This window comes from Xenopus laevis, chromosome 8S (assembly GCF_017654675.1).
Source record: "Xenopus laevis strain J_2021 chromosome 8S, Xenopus_laevis_v10.1, whole genome shotgun sequence".
NCBI classification, from domain to species: Eukaryota; Metazoa; Chordata; class Amphibia; order Anura; family Pipidae; genus Xenopus; species Xenopus laevis.
Window position 1 is genome coordinate 4972456 of NC_054386.1, and position 18244 is coordinate 4990699.

Sequence of the window (18244 nt, forward strand, 5' to 3'; positions counted from 1 at the left end):
ATAAAAAATGAAAACAAATTTAAATTGTCTCAGAATATCACTCTCTATATCAGGGATCCCCAACCTTTTGAAACCGTGAGCAACATTCAGAAGTAAAAGGAGTTGGGGAGCAACACTAGCATGAAAAATGTTCCTGGGGTGCCAAATAAGGGCTGTAATTAGCCCCTATGTGGATTATCAACATACATTGAGGCGCCTTTGGCAGTACAATTGTTTTTTATGCAATCAAAACTTGCCTCCAAACCTGGAATTCAAAAATAAGCTCCTGCTTTGAGGCCACTGGGAGCAACATCCAAGGGGTTGGAGAGCAACATGTTGCTCACGAGCTACTGGTTGGGGACCACTGCTCTATATCATACTAAAAGTTATCTCAATGGTGAACAACCCCTTTAGAAAAAAAAAAAAAGTTTGGGGAACCTGGAATAATTTAATGTGCAGTTAATCTGCTTGAGCCTTTTCTCCACACATATTTACATTTGATTACAAGGTCAGCGAATTATCTAACTCCCAGTAATAGCAACAAACATGAGGTATTGTCGTTCCGCTACCAAAATGGCAGCTGCTTTCCTTCACGTCACGTTTTCAAGATGGCGAAATATCGGCACGCCCTTTCGAATCACCGCTGCGTTTCTCTCCTCCTCCTTTTCTTCGAAGTGCATGCTGGGGGCCTGGCGAGCGGCGGTGCGGCGTGAGTAAGGCCTAAAGAAGGAAGAGCGCCCGGGCGTGTGTTTGAGGGCACGAATACAAGAAGTAGAAGCGAGCGGAGGCCTGGAGAGTATCACTAACTACCCGACTAGAGAAGCGTTCCCCGGTCAGCGGGGAAGGTGAGTGCGGCCAGGCCTTGCCCTGTGGCTCCTTTCAGTGTGTGTGCGCGCGCGTGGAAGCCTGGGGTGTGGGGAATGTGTTCTTTGTTACACTACAGACTAGTGGCACGTATTTATGTCTTCTGATTTGTGAGACTGAGGTGATCTCATATCTGCAAGAGGAACCCACTAACCGGCACTTTATTGTTTTTGTGGCGCGGGTTTGTCCCTCATGGCTTATACATTGTTTCCTCAGCAAGTCACAACTTGGGCAACTTGTAGCCCTGTATTTGCCAAACACTATTAGTGTGGCCTGAACTTGTTTCACCATATGGAAAGTCTCCTGTACTGAGTGTTGTCACCTTCTCTGGAAATAAATACCACGTTTATATATATATATCTATCTTTTTTTCCTATTAATAACATTGGGATCAACCATCCTCTTTACTGGCCGGGCCTTTTAAATACGGGCCAGGTGGCAACGCTAGTCTTTCGACTAATTCCCCTCTCGCCCCTGCAGCGACGCAAACGCACCGGCAGAGTCGCCAGGTCTAGTTTTCAAAACCAGCCAAAGTCGGCTACAAAACCAGCCCAAAACTAGCCGAGAGGCTAAAAAAAGTAGCGCAAAAATAGCAGTGAAAAAGTAAATGAATATCTATGAAAATACGCCTTTTTTCAAATTTTTCCATGAAGCAAAATGGAACAGATTCACCCGTCACCAGAGGTGTAACTACAGAGGGGCTACAGGGACCCCATAAGGCTTAGTACAAATACAATTTCAATAAAAATTGTAAACACATTTTTTTCAAAATGAATCAGTTAATAGTGCTGCTCCAGCAGAATTCTGCACTGAAATCCATTTCTCAAAAGAGCAAACAGATTATTTTATATTCAATTTTGAAATCTGACATGGGGCTAGACATTTTGTCAATTTCCCAGCTGCCCCTGGTCATGTGACTTGTGCTCTGATAAACTTCAGTCACTCTTTACTGCTGTACTGCAAGTTGGAGTGATATCACCCCCTTCATTTCCCCCCCAGCAGCCAAACAAAAGAACAATGGGAAGGTAACCAGATAGCAGCTCCCTAACACAAGATAACAGCTGCCTGGTAGATCTAAGAACAACACTCAATAGTAAAAACCCATGTCCCACTGAGACACATTCAGTTACATTGAGAAGGAAAAACAGCAGCCTGCCAGAAAGTATTTCTCTCCTAAAGTGCAGGCACAAGTCACATGACTGGGGGCAGCTGGGAAATTGACAAAATGTCTAGGTCAGATTTCAAAACTGAATATAAAAAAAATCTGTTTGCTCTTTTGAGAAATGGATTTCAGCGCAGAATTCTGCTGGAGTAGCACTATTAACTGATGCGTTTTGAAAAAAACTTGTTTTCCGATGACAGGATCCCTTTAAGAGTGACAGGAGGCTGGGGTATAGAGCCCAAATTGATCCATTTCTCAGCAGTATCTGTGGAATATTAGCAACTATTGTATCAATTCTATCAGCTGCCTTTAATTAAACTCAGAAGGGCTAAAGGTACCAACAAAATGTATCCATTTATAACAGTTAAAGAGTTGGCGCCCCCCCCGAGCTGCTTTAGTAGGTGAAAAATGAAACTTTACACTTCAATATTAGGGAAACGATACCAAACGGGAAATACAAAGTAATTGGAAAAAGCCTTTATTTCTAAATCCAGCTAAACTACAAAAAGTTTTTGAAGCGGAAACACCCCTTTAAAGGGCACCTGTTGCCCAAAAATATTTTCTCCCACAGAATGTCTGGGCTTATAGAGCCTGAACTCCGTTGGGGGTAATATTAGTTTTTGTTTTAATTGGCCACAACAGCTCTAGGACACTCACACCGGGAGTTATGACCCTATTCCATCTGCTCTCAGCCTGGAGCTCCCTCCTTATTTATATCAGCCAGTGAATAGGGACTGGTTTGTCTTTTACACCTAAACTAGTTTGTTACATAAACGATGCCCATATATGGGTTTAGAAGAGCCAAATCACCCGTTTTTATTGGTCCATGTAAATTTATTGGCCTGTGTATGGGACCCTCCCAGCAGCCTGCCTGACCAGTAGTCCGATTTTAATCAGGTTGGTTTAACAGAGTAGTAAAATTTTAATTAAATTAAAATAGATAGTAGAACCTTGTTAGCATAAAGCAGGTGTGGCCTAGAAACCCGGAGGGCATTGTGTAACACAACTGAGGGTGCAGTCAATCTAACATGGCTGTAAATGGCACCATAGCAGAGAGAAATACACATTTGTGTCAAAACCTGTAATGAGAGAAATTATAAAGCTTTGCCAACATTGCTATTTGCTGTGCTTATTACTTCTAATAGTGTGGCCTATTAACTCCATGGGCTCATTAAGCTGATTCTACGTCTTCCTCGGCAGGCATTTTTTTTTTTTTTATAAAGATAGAGAAGAAAACTGTATCAGCTCATATTGAACCCCCTTTGTGTGGCGTTACAAAAAGCGCATATCGGCTCAATAATGCATGCATTCGCATTTTCACTCCGATATCCGACTTTGTGTAGCTCCACACAGGCTAATGCCAGGCCTGATAAAGGAAAACTATACCCCCCAAACAATGTAGGTCTCTATAAAAAGTAGTTCATATGTAAAACCCTGCTTCATGTAAACAAACCATTTTCATAATAATATACTTTTTAGTAGTATGTGCTATTGGTTAATCATAAATAGAAAATTGCCATTTAAAAAAAAAAAAAAAAAAAGCTTCCTTCTGTGGACTGGAGGCAGTATTATCCTTCCATAGTTTGGAGTTCAAATATAAAAGTGCTTCAGCCTACTAAAAATGCTGCTGTCTCCAGGATAATGTAAGGGGTGGAATTATCTGCCCGCTGCATTAAAGGAAAACTATACAGTTAGAGCTGCAGTATTTCTGGTCAGGTGATCTCTTTCTGTTAGTTAGAACTGCAGTATTTCTGGTCAGGTTATCTCTTCCTGTTAGAGCTGCAGTATTTCTGGTCAGGTGATCTCTTCCTGTTACAGTTAGAGCTGCAGTATTTCTGGTCAGGTGATCTCTTCCTGTTACAGTTAGAGCTGCAGTATTTCTGGTCAGGTGATCTCTTCCAGTTAGTTAGAGTCACAGTATTTCTGGTCAGGTGATCTCTTCCAGTTACAGTTAGTCGCAGTATTTCTGGTCAGGTGATCTCTTCCTGTTACAGTTAGTCGCAGTATTTCTGGTCAGGTGATCTCTTCCTGTTACAGTTAGAGCTGTAGTATTTCTGGTCAGGTGATCTCTTCCTGTTACAGTTAGAGCTGCAGTATTTCTGGACAGGTGATCTCTTCCTGTTACAGTTAGAGCTGCAGTATTTCTGGACAGGTGATCTCTTCCTGTTACAGTTAGAGCTGCAGTATTTCTGGACAGGTGATCTCTTCCTGTTACAGTTAGAGCTGCAGTATTTCTGGACAGGTGATCTCTTCCTGTTACAGTTAGAGCTGCAGTATTTCTGGACAGGTGATCTCTTCCTGTTAGTAAGAGCTGCAGTATTTCTGGTCAGGTGATCTCTTCCTGTTACAGTTAGAGCTGCAGTATTTCTGGTCAGGTGATCTCTTCCAGTTAGTTAGAGTCACAGTATTTCTGGTCAGGTGATCTCTTCCAGTTACAGTTAGTCGCAGTATTTCTGGTCAGGTGATCTCTTCCTGTTACAGTTAGAGCTGTAGTATTTCTGGTCAGGTGATCTCTTCCTGTTACAGTTAGAGCTGCAGTATTTCTGGACAGGTGATCTCTTCCTGTTACAGTTAGAGCTGCAGTATTTCTGGACAGGTGATCTCTTCCTGTTACAGTTAGAGCTGCAGTATTTCTGGACAGGTGATCTCTTCCTGTTAGTAAGAGCTGCAGTATTTCTGGTCAGGTGATCTCTTCCTGTTACAGTTAGAGCTGCAGTATTTCTGCAGTTCACCTTTGAGATAACTTTTAGTATGACGTAGAGTGATATTCTGAGACAATTTGTAATTGGATTTCATTTTTTATTATTTAAGGTTTGATTAATTGTTTTTTTATTCAGCAGCTCTTCAATTTCCATCTTAAGTAATGTAACTAGGGTCCAAATTCCCCTAGCAACCATGCATTGATTTGAATAAGAGACTGGAATATGAATAGGAGAGGCCTGAATAGAAGGAATAGAAGTAATAAAAAGTAACAATACATTTGTAGCCTTACAGAGAATTTGTTTTGTAGATGGGAGTCAGCGACACCCATTTGAAAGCTGCAAAGAGTCAGAAGAAAAATGCAAATAACTATAAAACTATAAACAATAAATGATGAAAACCAACTGAAAAGTTGCTTAGAATTGGCCTTTCTATACAATAAAACTTTGAAAGTGACAGTTTTGGGCTGTATGGTGCGGAGTCTATCGTGGTGCTGAGATCCTTGCAGCAGTCAAGGGGTGTCACATATTCCTAAGAATAATTTAGACAGTTGAGTACACGGTCTGAGTACAGGTATGGGACCTGTTATCCAGAATGCTAAGGACTTGGGGCTTTCCGGATAATGGATCTTTCTGTAATTTGGATCTTCATACATTGTCTACTAGAAACTCATGTAAACATTAAACCCAATAGGCTGGTTCTGCTTTCAATAAGGATTAATTCGATTTTGGTTTTTATCAAGTACAAGGTACTGTTTTATTATTACAGAGAAAAGGGAAATCATTTTTAAAAATTTGGATTTGATTATAATGAGACAGCCTTTCTGGATAACTGGTTTCTTTATAATGTATCCCATACCTGTACCACAAAACTTTGGTCCAACGCTGATATTTTGGTGAAAAGCCGTGTTCCATAGACCTGACAATTCTCCCATTTTACTTACTTTTAACCTGCATTTTAAAGACCTCTGCTTAAATAACTTTGACAACAACTGCCAGCCATTCTATACTGATATGTGTTGTGTTGTGTTTCCTAGGTTGGTTTTATCAATATGTCGTATCCACCACATTTAAACCGCCCACCCATGGGGATTCCAACTCTTCCTCCAGGGATCCCACCACCTCAGTTTCCAGGCTTTCCACCACCTCCTGGTAAGTGATATAAATGCAAGAAGAATGTGTGAAGTGAAATATTTCTTGGTGGAAAATGAGGTTCTCATGCCCAGGTTTCAATGCTGCCATTTAATGTCATTCTGAATTACTAAAGACCATGGTATTATTAATTTTAGTGTGTGTGTGTGTGTGTGTGTGTGTGTATATATAGATAGATAGAGATAGATACTGGAGATAGAGATAATAGATATGTATAATATATAATCATTTTTTATTTATTTTGTTGAATAAAGTACCCCCTTTTGTAAATTATAAGGATATTATAAGTTACCGAGGAGTTTCATGACCATATAAATATAATATAAATTATAGAGGTCATGGAACTCCGAGGTAAATTCTAATATCCTCATATTTTGCAACTGGGGGTACTTTCTTTATTATAATACACAAATTTCATGTGTCATGTGACAGAAATGACATCAGAACTCACCATTTATAAGGATATAATTTACAAGATATTCATAGCGTTTGTGTATTATATAGTGGATAATGTACCCCGCTACTGTAATTTATAAAGATATTATGTCACCGAGGGGTTATTTGACATATAAAAGTACGAGGCCGAATATCTTTATAAATTTCAGTAGGGGGTACATTATGCATTATAATCTACATTTTGTGTGAAATGTCAGGAGGGGGTAGGAGGAGTCTGTGTCCAAATCTGGTATCCGGCATCCAGATCGGGCATGCTGGTGTTCAATTTGAACGCAGCGTCAAATTAGGATGCACAATGTCAAATTCGCAGGACGGGTGCCCCAGTTATAAGCTGCGCGTTCTGACGTCAGAACAACGTTTATAAGGATATAATTTACAGTCTGTTCCCATAGGGAAATGACCAGACTGTAGAGATAAAAAAAATATATATATATGTATATATGAGTGTCCCACAGGACAATAGGATCCAGTGGTGCACAATCAAATGTATTGTAATAAATGCAAATGAAGGATCAGCACTCACTTATAGTAATAGTGATATAAAAGTTTATTCCAACATCACTCACGTGTCTAACGTTTTGGCCCACATTAGGGCCTTTATCAAGGAACCTTTATATACCGGTATATTGAATGTTAGCCCTTATGGTAAGGTATGCAGAAGAAAATATTTGAAACCTGAAATATTTACTTGCCTTGTTTGCTATATTTATAGGTACTCCAATGATTCCGGTACCCATGAGTTTAATGGCACCTGGACCAACTGTAAGTCTGACAATAGTAGCATTGGATGTGTGTTATATCTCTTATTACAGGTTGGGGTGTTAATGTTGCATTTACTCTTTATGTATCTGTAAACCTGATATAAAGTACCGTAATGTTGGCCCTGTAGATTGTTTCTAAACTGACTGTCATATCACTGGAAGATCAAAAGGTGCAGGAAGTGAAGGGGTTAAATAGAGCTTTTATAAAAACTTGTATTATGAAGAAATCATTCTTTTTTTTGTTGCTTGTATGTTAGATTGTGTTTCCTTGTACTACACACCTGAAACATGGGATTAAAATAAACATTCAGAAGTACATTATCAATGGGTCTTTTCCTATGCTTAGCCCATATTTCCTGCTTTACACCCCTGACACCATCTGCTGCTCCCTTTTCAAAAAATTAAATATACGGTACCAAGCACAGTTCAAGTTTATTACAAGGTAATCTTTCATTCCAAAGTCAGATTTAAAACAACATCTTGATTACAATGTAGCAGCACTGATTGTTCTCAGAGCTGGGTGTCTATTCAGGTACAGTTAACCTTGTCATTGATGTTTCCGATCTAATCTTAAATGACTAGAAATTAAAAAAAAAAAAAAGTACCCGTTTCTTCTTACCTACTTTCCAATTGTAAAGCAATAAACATTTTCAATGCGTGTTACCGCTGCACGAGGCCTGAGTGTTGTATGTGCATCTGTATGACATAAATTCCCTAGATCTAATTGTTTTTGTTTAATACATGCATAGTTGTTTGTTCAAATCCTTATCAACTCTTTCTTTTAATAGGTATTGGTACCAACAGTATCTATGATTGGAAAACACATGGGGCCTCGGAAAGACATGATTGGGCTGAAGAATAAAGAAAATGATGAGAACAGTGGCCCTACTACCACGGTGTTTGTGGGAAACATATCTGAAAAGGCATCGGATATGCTCATCAGGCAGCTCTTAGCTGTAAGTCAGTACTTCTGTCTCTTTAATACATATATCCACAGCAATACTTAATTATTCTAATTAAGTGTTATTCTCATTTATGCCTATGTACAGACAATTCACAAAATGATGATTTTAGTAGATACTATTGAACATTTTCAATTACTTTCCATTATTTATTATTTTTGCTGTTTTTCCAGAATCTACGTTTAAAGTTGAATGTTCCTGTCTCTGCAGACTCTAAACTAGGGATGCACCGAATCCACTATTTGGAATTTGGCCGAATACCGAACCGAATCCTAATTTGCATTTGCAAATTAGGTGCAGGAAAGGAAAAGTGGAAAAAATTCTTCTTTTGTGACAAAAAATCATGTGATTTCCCTACCTGCCCCTAATTTACATATGCAAATTAGGATTTGGTTCGGCCAGGTGCAAGGATTCGGCCAAATCTGAAAAAGGCTGCATTCTGAACCGATTCTGTGCATTCCTACTCTAAACTGTTACAATTTTGCTACATTTAGTTAATATCTTTAGTTGATACATTTCTCAGCAGCATCTCTGGAGTATCAGCAACTATTGTATCAAGTCTAACAGCTGCCTGTAATGAAACCCAGGGATTCTGTTCAGCAGGGACAAAGATAAGAAATGTATCAAGTAAATGTATCAATTTAGAACAGTTTACAGGGTCGGCGACCCCCCCCCCCTTCCCAGAGCAGCTTTAGAAGGTGGCAAATGAAACTTTACACTTCAGTTTTAGAAAAACGGTGACACATAGAAAATAGAAAGTAATTGGAAAAAGCCGTTATTTCTGAAAACAACTAGTTGTTTGAAGATGAACAACCTCTTTAATACCAAAGCATCATCAAAATGTAAATTAAATACATGTAGTGCTTTTGACTACATGTATTTAATTTACATTTTGATGATGCTTTGGTATTCTTCCCATCATATAATTACATATCGTGTTGTAAGGTTTGTTATATTTTTAATGCCCACACTGGGGCCACTCAATGCCCACAGTCTCCTTTCAAGTATTTTTTTTCCACTTTGCAGCTGGTTATTCTATTCCCTCTATAATGAATACACTGGTGGCATACTGTCTTACTTGCCGGCACTGTGTAGTTCTTTAAGGGACTTTGCAATATGCTGGGGAAATGTAGCTTAAAAAGAACCTTTCATAAATACTAAAAGTTTGAACATTAAAGAGAATAGAAGGCAAAGGTGGATGCAGACTATAATGGAAACAGAGAGGGGAGATGAATGTAAAAGTTTGAGAAAAATGCAAAGTAATCTGTAATTTGGGAAGAACAAAATACATATATAAAGGAAACTGAGAGAGGCGTAGATTACAAACAAGGAGAAACAGTGGGGGGGCAAAATTTTAAATGGAATAGGTGAGGCATGTGAAAGAAGCTGAAATCTGAATTAAGGTGGGAAAAAGATTGTTTCCTGTTTTAAAAGCTAAAATAAAATTAAAGATTAAGTAGTGAAAAGGCTAGATGAAAAAGAAGGAAAATAAAAAATTGGGTGATCAGAAAAGTGGGATGAGGAGAAAAAAAGGTTAGCAAAAAACATAAGGGAAAAGGTTGGATGAAGTAAAACAGAAGTGAATAAAAGGCTACAGGACAGATGAAACTGGTTGAGGAGAGCAGAGATAGAAAAGTCAAAATGGAATGATGCAGACCTTCTTTAACCCGCTAATGGCACTCTTCAGTTTGAAAAGTCCATTAGAACATCTAAGTGCCAGTGTTTCTGACGCTTACTGCTGCTAAATGTGTGTTTGTATTTTAAAATTTGTCATTTCTGTTCAGCTATGAAGTCAATTGGTTTTTTTTTTCAACTTAAGGAACTCTTTGCTTTGTCATTATTTAATAGAAATGTGGCTTAGTTTTAAGCTGGAAGAGAGTGCAAGGTGCATCTGGGAAACTTCAAGGTTAGTATCAATGATTAATAACCATAAGTCTTGGTGTTGGGTTTCTTATTTTGACATTATTTCTCTTCTGCCTCTTTCTAGCTTTCAAATAGGGGTCACTGACCCCCAGCAGCCTTTGTGAGGCTACAGTTTTACTGCTATAGATACTTTGTATTACTTCTCTTTCTATGTTGGCCCTTGCCTATTCATACTCTCATTCAAACCACTGGTTGCTAGGGTAAAATACCCTGCAAACCAAATAGTCTACATCATATTACAAGTATTTTTAAGGGTGAACTACCACATTTAAGTAGCATATTATGATGGTAGTGTTTAATTATCTGGTTATGGAATTGACATCAGCCACATCATAGCAGTGGAAAGTGATAAAAGCAGGCATTGTTTATATTACATAATTTGTTTCCTTTTAAAAGAGAACTATTTCAAACAATTACTCATTTAAAGGTGTGAATTTTAAAGTTATAAAAGTTCTGTACAAAAAGTGAACATGGCTATTTGCATAATACATACTGTATGTGTTAGATGTGGACAGTTACATTAATAGGCATCTTGCAGTTGATCTTTATATTTAATTCTTTGTGGAAATGTGTGGTTCTCTGGTTGCTATTGTCCAATTTACCATTGAAATCTGGCAGCGGCTTAAACGAGAGACTTCAACATGAATACAGGAGTGGATGAATATAAACATATGTAATGAATACATTTTTAGCCTCTCGGAGCAATCGTTTTTATGTCGGGGTCAGTGACTCCTGTTTGAAAGCTGAAAAGAGACAAAGGGAAAATCTAATGATTAAAAATTAACTGAAAGCCACTTGTTATAGAATGGCTAATTCTAAGCAACTTTTCAATTGGCCTTCATTTTCTTTTTTTTCTTTTTTTTCTTTCTATAGTTTATTTGTCTTCTTCTGACTTTCCAGCTTTCAGAGTGGGGTCACGGAGCCCCTCCAAAAAAGAATGCTCTGTAAAGCTATGAATGTATTGTTATTGTTTCTATTTATTACTCATCTATATATTCAGCCCCCCTCCTATTCATATTCAAGACTTTTAAGCTGGCCATAGACCTGCAGATTTTACACTTGTATCTGACGAACGATCGTACATCGCAATCTTCCAAACTGCCACTAACCATTCAGATTAAATAAAGTGCTAAAAGAACCGAGAATGTTCTGGCCGTGACGGCAATTAAACAAATTTGTCCAACAAATAATGAGTCGCCCATGCAATACATGCAGAGATATTATTGTTAGACGACAGAAATCTTCTAACCTGTCCCACTAAACGACCGATCTACATGGTACTAAAAAAGGTCAGGACGACCCACACACTGTTGGAAAATCATAAATGCATCTTTCTCTTTGTTTCAAATGCACGGTTGCTAGGGTGACTTAGCCCTTAGAAACCAGTTTGCTGAAACTGCAAACTGGAGAACTGCTGAATAAAAAGCCAAATAACTCACAATAAACCACAAATAACCACAACTGCAAATTGTCTCAGAATCTCACTCTACATCAGTGATCCCCAACCAGTGGCTCGTGAGCAACAAGTTACTCACCAACCCCTTGGATGTTGCTCCCAGTGGCCTCAAAACAAGTGCTTATTTTTTGAATTCCTTGCTTGGAGGCAAGTTTTGGTTGTAAAAAACCAGATGTACTGCCAACCGTTCCTGTAGGCCACATAGGGGCTACCGAATAGCCAATCGCAGCTCTTATTTAGTACCCCCAACAACTTTTCGCATGCTTGTGTTGCTCCCCAACTATTTTTACTTTTAAATGTAGCTCATGGTTAAAAAAGGTTGGGGACCCCTGCTATACAACATACTAAAACTTAATTTAAAGGGAAAGAATTACAATTTCAACTGAAATTCGCCCTGCTTAGAACTTTGTCACAGACAGGGTTACGGTTGAATTATCCCTTAATTTGAGTAGTAACGTGTACAGTCAGGCACAGTGTGTGCAAACGGCTTGTTTATCTTCATTTCATCTTCATTTATTTATATAGCGATGTCAAGATACGCAGTGCTTTACAGTTGACTTTAACAATATGAATTGTTTGCATTGGTAAATTGACTTGAAACTTGAATCCCAATTGGACATATGCCATCATCTCCCTAGATTTGCAGTTTCTTTCAAGCAATGATTACAGTCACCCCCCGTCGTGTGATTGGTTTGGATGATGCACTTTGCATATAACAGAAAACACTATCTTCGCATCCACACGAATGGCTAATGTGCTTATTTATTTTCTGCAGCCTTTGGATTTTGTGAGTACAAGGAGCCGGAATCTACTCTGCGAGCTCTACGGCTTCTCCATGATCTACAGATTGGGGAGAAAAAGCTGCTTGTAAAGGTTGATGCCAAGACCAAAGCTCAGCTGGATGAGTGGAAAGCAACTAAAAGGGCTTCCAATGGAGTAAGTGTCTGGTCTTTATTTTATTCAACACGGCCTGTGTCATCATGCGGAATAATTTGTATTATTCAATAATTATATCTCACTTTCCATGCCTCCACTCAAAGCTATGAGCTAGGAAAGACTTTTAGTAATGACAGCTGCATACTACAAAATAACTAAATATTGATAGTGTTAGTGATGCACAAAATCACATCTGGCAAGGAAATATTTTGATAAAATAGTTATGGTACACGATTCATGCACTCCATTTTAATTCCAGGTGAAGTGAGGGGGCTAATACAATTAAAAGTATACTTTATTAAAAGGCCAGATACTGTACATAAAAAGAAAGCGATTATCATTCGGCCACCCTCCAGTTGAGCAACGCTCCATGCATCTCACCAACAACTCGAGACTTCCGAATGTATTAATCATTATTTTATTGGCTGGCTGTATGTAGCCCATGCCATGTAAATGCTTTAGCTTCTATACATAGAATCTTACACTCTATGATGTCATCTTATTTATTTTACATAAACATCTTCGTTTATGTCGTGGAAAAAATGCAGATGACTCTTAATTTCGCTTAAACAAATAGCTGAGAATGTATTACAAACGTTAATTTTTATGGACTCAAGTAGAACGCCGACCACCTAACTCGTGTCTTGTCTTGCTTGTTGTAGAGCGCAAAGCCTGAATCTGCAGCAGAGGATGAGGATGATGTGGACGAGGAAACAAAGAGACGGGATGGACTTATGAGAGGATCAATCGAAGTTCTGATTAAGGAGTATTCTAGTGAACTGAATGCTCCATCACTGGACTCAGATTCACACGCTAGGAAGAAAAAGAAAGATAAAAAGGAAGAGATGTCAGTAAGTGAAGTTCTTTAATGGCAAGGAGTGAATAATGTAAAAATGTGCAAACACTTCTCACTGCTTCAAGTAACACAGACCTGACTTGATTCTTCCTTTTGCTGGGAAAAATAGAATTGGGTGATGCTGAGAATCTTGCCTTAGGTAAACTTTATCAGAGGTAGCAAATGCCACCTGGGTTATTTCAGGAGCTGAATTTCCAATTTTATGACTTTAAATGTGGCTTTTATTGTGGAAAGTGCATTAACCTCCGTTCAAAGCAGACCTGTACATTGCATGTGGACAGTAGCAGCAGTGTCGGAATTAAAATACTAATCGCATGCAAGAGAACATACGTTTGTATAGTGCAGTGCCTGGTAGAGCTGGCGTGGTGTATTGTGGGTAATTAAGTTTTCTTGTGATAAGCTGCTGTGTAGCCATGGGGGCAGCTATTCAAAGGAGAGAAGGCTCAGGTTATACAGCAGATAGCAGATAAGCTCTGTAGAACATAATGGTGTTATCTGTTATCCACTATTTAACTTGTGCCATATAGCCTTTTTTCAGTTTCCGCCATTGCTACTGAGCAGCTTGTTTATATGAACTATAGTAGTACTTGTCTGTTATCTACTGTGTATCCTGTGCTTGAATGGCTGCCCCCATGGCTACACAGCAGCTTGTTTATATAAACTATAGTAGTACTTATCTGTTATCTGTGTATCCTGTGCTTGAATGACTGCCCCCATGGCTACACAGCAGCATGTTTATATAAACTATAGTAGTACTTATCTACTGTGTAGCCTGTGCTTGAATAGCGGCCCTCATGGCTACACAGCAGCTTGTTTATATAAACTATAGTAGTGTTTCTGAAGCAAACACATTAGTTTTACCAGTGCAGGGCAACAGTACATTATATTTTCATTACTTTAAAACACTTTTTTTTTTTTTTTGGTGTGACTGTTCCTTTAACAATTACTTTATTATTGTCAACTGATGGATTGTTTGTTTTCTCTTGTATCAGAGCAGTGTGCAACTGCAGGAGGATATAAATGCAATAGAAATGGAGGAAGACAAGAGAGACCTAATATCCCGTGAAATCAGTAAATTCAGAGATACGCACAAGGTAATAATTTTGTGTTTAATCTTTCTTCATAAAAGATAAATCAAGCTTTTTGCAGACTCAAAATCCACATAATTGTAGCATAAACGGCATTCCCATACATAAGAAATGTCACACAAGAAGAGAGATGAAAATCTTTGCATCAACATACGCTCTGTCATTGCTCCTTAGGAGCACATCACAATTCTAGCTGGCATATTTCAGCAAATGATATTCTGCAAAAATTAACCTCATTTATGTGTAGGTCAAGGTGCTTACATTTATTTATTTTTTTTAAATATATATATATCAAGCATTCAAGTTTACATAGATTTACAACAGGCGTAATACAGGCTGCTCTTATCTGTACAGCAGCAATAGTTACGTGGAAAGTTTTTCATAATTTGCACGTACAAGTGCTCTTTGTAAAGTGAAAGTAGGTAAGGGTGTTCCACACATGCCACAGTTAAGATGCATGGAAGAATTGTAAATTCCCTTTAAAGCTAATCTATTCATTGAACCCCACCATTATGATAGAGATCATATGGTGACTAATGCAAGATGAAACTCACAGCTTGGAAAGTAACATGGAATGCAATGTAAGTATGAGCTTCTGTTTTTTTTTATTATATTTTTGGATACCCCCTCTAAAGATATGCAAAGGGGCAACTGGCTTGGAATTTAAATTGCCCACTAGCTTCTGGGGACAAAAAAAATGTACAACGTTTATTGACATGGCCCTTATTAGTATGCAAATTGAAGTAGGGCTAAAGGTGGCCATAGATGTAACAATTACGTTCTTTCTTCGTAATTGTATATAGAAACAATAGAATTCTACCTGTATCTGATGATTCAGCACTAACAATGGCCCATGTTTGGGTCCCTTCAAAGGCACCCGATCAAAATTTTCCATCCAGCCTGATTGACAAGTCGACTGATACCCAAGTCTTCTGCCGATATCGGTCGGCTCTTTTTCCACCATAAATGCACCGAATATTGTACGAAAATTTGTTTCGTACAATATTATCCGTGTGTCTATGGCCACCTTAATAGTTTTGTTATGGCGTTTGGAGCCACAGGTTGTACTGCAGTATCTGAATTTAACCATAGGGTTAAAAGTGGCCATACACAGAGAGATCGCCAAACGAGCGGATCTCTCCCCAATATGCTCACCTTGTAGTGGTTGATATCAGGCTGATCCGATCGTGGGCCCTATGGAAAGAAAAGATGAAGCCACGATCCGACAGGATTCTTTTAACCGGACTGATTGGCATCTGGCCGACTTTCAGCCAGATATCGATCAGGGACGCCCGTCAGATGGCCCCACACACGGGCCAATAAGCTGCAGACTTGGTCTGTCAGCAGCTTTTATTGGCTTGTGTATGGGGACCTTAATACAGTAAAAAGGTTGGATTAATTAAAAATGGCCCATAAATGATAGCATGTAGAAAACCAAATTAATTTTGTTTCCTACATGCTAGGTGCATTCTTACAGAGCAAACACTGTATGGTGGGAATTCTGAGAGCTTTCATTAGTAATGCAAAGAGGTGTGTTCTTGGGGAGAATGCAACTAGTGTTCTTCGTAGTTATGCATATTGTAAAAGTTACTTACTCTGTTAGCCCAATTACTATATTACAGCCACATGATAAAAAAAAAAAAAAGTGTTTTTCTGTAAGATTGTTTGGGAGAATTCATAAGAATTATTATCCTGGAATATATTTTGTGAATTGGTTAAAAAAAAAAAAAATCTATTTGCCATTCTTCCATTTAAACTGCTGAAATTGCCATGTCTCCATTCATAAGGTAATGAAAATGGGAGAGCTTACTGTTGGCAATGTTAAAGGGATACTGTCATGGGAAAAAAAATTTTTTTTCCAAATGAATCAGTTAATAGTGCTGCTCCAGCAGAATTCTGCACTGAAATCCATTTCTTAAAAGAGCAAACAGATTTTTTTTGTATTCAATTTTGAAATCTGAAATGGGGCTAGACATGTTGTCAATTTCCCAGCTGCCCCAAGTCATGTGACTTGTGCTCTGATAAACTTCAATCACTCTTTACTGCTGTACTGCAAGTTGGAGTGATATCACCCCCTCCCTTTTCCTCCCCAGCAGCCAAACAACAGAACAATGGGAATGTAACCAGATAACAGCTCCCTAACACAAGATAACAGCTGCCTGGTAGATCTAAGAACAACACTCAATAGTAAAAACCCATGTCTCACCGAGACACATTCAGTTACATTGAGAAGGAAAAACAGCAGCCTGCCAGAAAGCATTTCTCTCCTAAAGTGCAGGCACAAGTCACATGACCAGGGGCAGCTGGGAAATTGACAAAATGTCTAGCCCCATGTCAGATTTTAAAATTGAATATAAAAAAATCTGTTTGCTCTTTTGAGAAATGGATTTCAGTGCAGAATTCTGCTGGAGTAGCACTATTAACTGATGCGTTTTGAAAAAACATATTTTCCGATGACAGGATCCCTTTAAGCTTTTTATATAGGTAGTGTTTTTATATAGCGCCACCACCTACACATTTTATGCAGTGATGTTACAGGGATTATACATCATTTCCTTCAGTCCCTGCCCCAGTGGACCTTACAAGTGGTTCCTCTCAGCCCACACCCCCCCCGAGCCACCGTTTTAGAATGCACCAGGAGGTTCTTTGTGACTGTCAGCATCTGAATCAGGTTTCCTATTACTGTAGCGGACATGAGCAAGCTAACTTAATTTGCAAAATAAAGTACACAAAGCGGAAGATTTACTGAAGGGCAAAGTGGCTAACACTAGCAACAATTCCCACTCGTTACCGCCGCAGGGACATCGGCAATTTACTAACGGGCGCAGGCGTCAATTCACTAGCGAAAGAGACGGCCGCTAGCGGTCATTTGCACTCTATTGCCAGGCGACTTTTTTTCTCTCTGGCGAACGGACGTTGCGCTGCAAATTCACTAAAATGCGGATTTTACTGAACATTAGCTCTTTCTCCAGAGTTGCCTTCGCGCTCAGACCAGACGAAGTGCTAGAAAGCAGCTACATCTTCCTCAATCTTCTGTCACTTACATCATATCCTGTGAGCCGAAAATGCATCAAAGTCCAAAAAACGCTGGCGACTTTCCTTTTTTTCAGCCTCATTGGCTGCAAAAGACCTAACAAACTTATAGGGTAACCGGTTTTCCCCATACATTTTCTAACATATGGAACATTCATTTTACAGTGGGCTCATCTGTAGGGCAATATAACAACTCTATTGTCTTTATTAAAGGGATACTGTCATGGGAAAAACATTTTTTTTTTTCCAAAATGAATCAGTTAATAGTGCTGCACCAGCAGAATCCTTCACTGAAATCCATTTGTCAAAAGAGCAAACTGATTGGCCTGGCAATGGGTGTGAAGCGGTCGCTGCCGATAATTCGCCCTTTAGTAAATCTGCCCCATAGTGATTGTAAAAGAGCACACATTCAATTCCTTTGTATGGACTACTTTTTGTTTCTAAAAGGACACAAAATATCCGAAAAAGGCTCTGATTGGGTTTCATTTCATGCCTGATAATTATTTGCCTCCTACCAATTCAAATCTCTGATGAAGGATCAGGCAAAACCCATGTGCGGAACATACTTTATCTGTGTGTTCAAGGTAGTTTGAGTGTCTCAAACTAAGGCCTAGTGTGTTTTCAATAGGCATCTTTGTTACTAGGGCGTAATCAAATAAATGGTAAATTCAAATAGTTTGTTAAACGTCTGCTGTATTCACATAAAACCGTATTGTTATGAATAGAGCTGCGTCTGTTGCTGACCTATGAAATAGACGTGACTTGTAGGGCAGGGTCCAGTCTGAGTTGATCTGGACAGGTGAGCACAGTGATCCTTTGCATGTTTTGGTAGGATTTTCTAAAATAACACTACAGCCGCATTGTGGTTGTTGGCATCAGTATTGTAGGGGGTGTCCATTTACAGCACTGATGTATCT

The 18244-nt window shown here is 38.8% G+C and overlaps 1 protein-coding gene across 1 annotated transcript in view; it reads left to right on the forward strand.

Annotated features, from left to right (window-relative positions):
* The first annotated feature begins 677 nt into the window (after nt 1-677).
* rbm25.S (RNA binding motif protein 25 S homeolog) overlaps nt 678-18244 on the forward strand; it is a 34255-nt gene continuing 16688 nt past the window's right edge. Inside the window, 8 exon segments of the mRNA NM_001122877.1 lie at nt 678-824; nt 5742-5856; nt 7025-7074; nt 7862-8029; nt 9884-9941; nt 12190-12350; nt 13013-13201; nt 14199-14300. Coding sequence (NP_001116349.1) covers nt 5757-5856; nt 7025-7074; nt 7862-8029; nt 9884-9941; nt 12190-12350; nt 13013-13201; nt 14199-14300 — 828 coding nt within the window. The 5' untranslated portion in view covers nt 678-824; nt 5742-5756.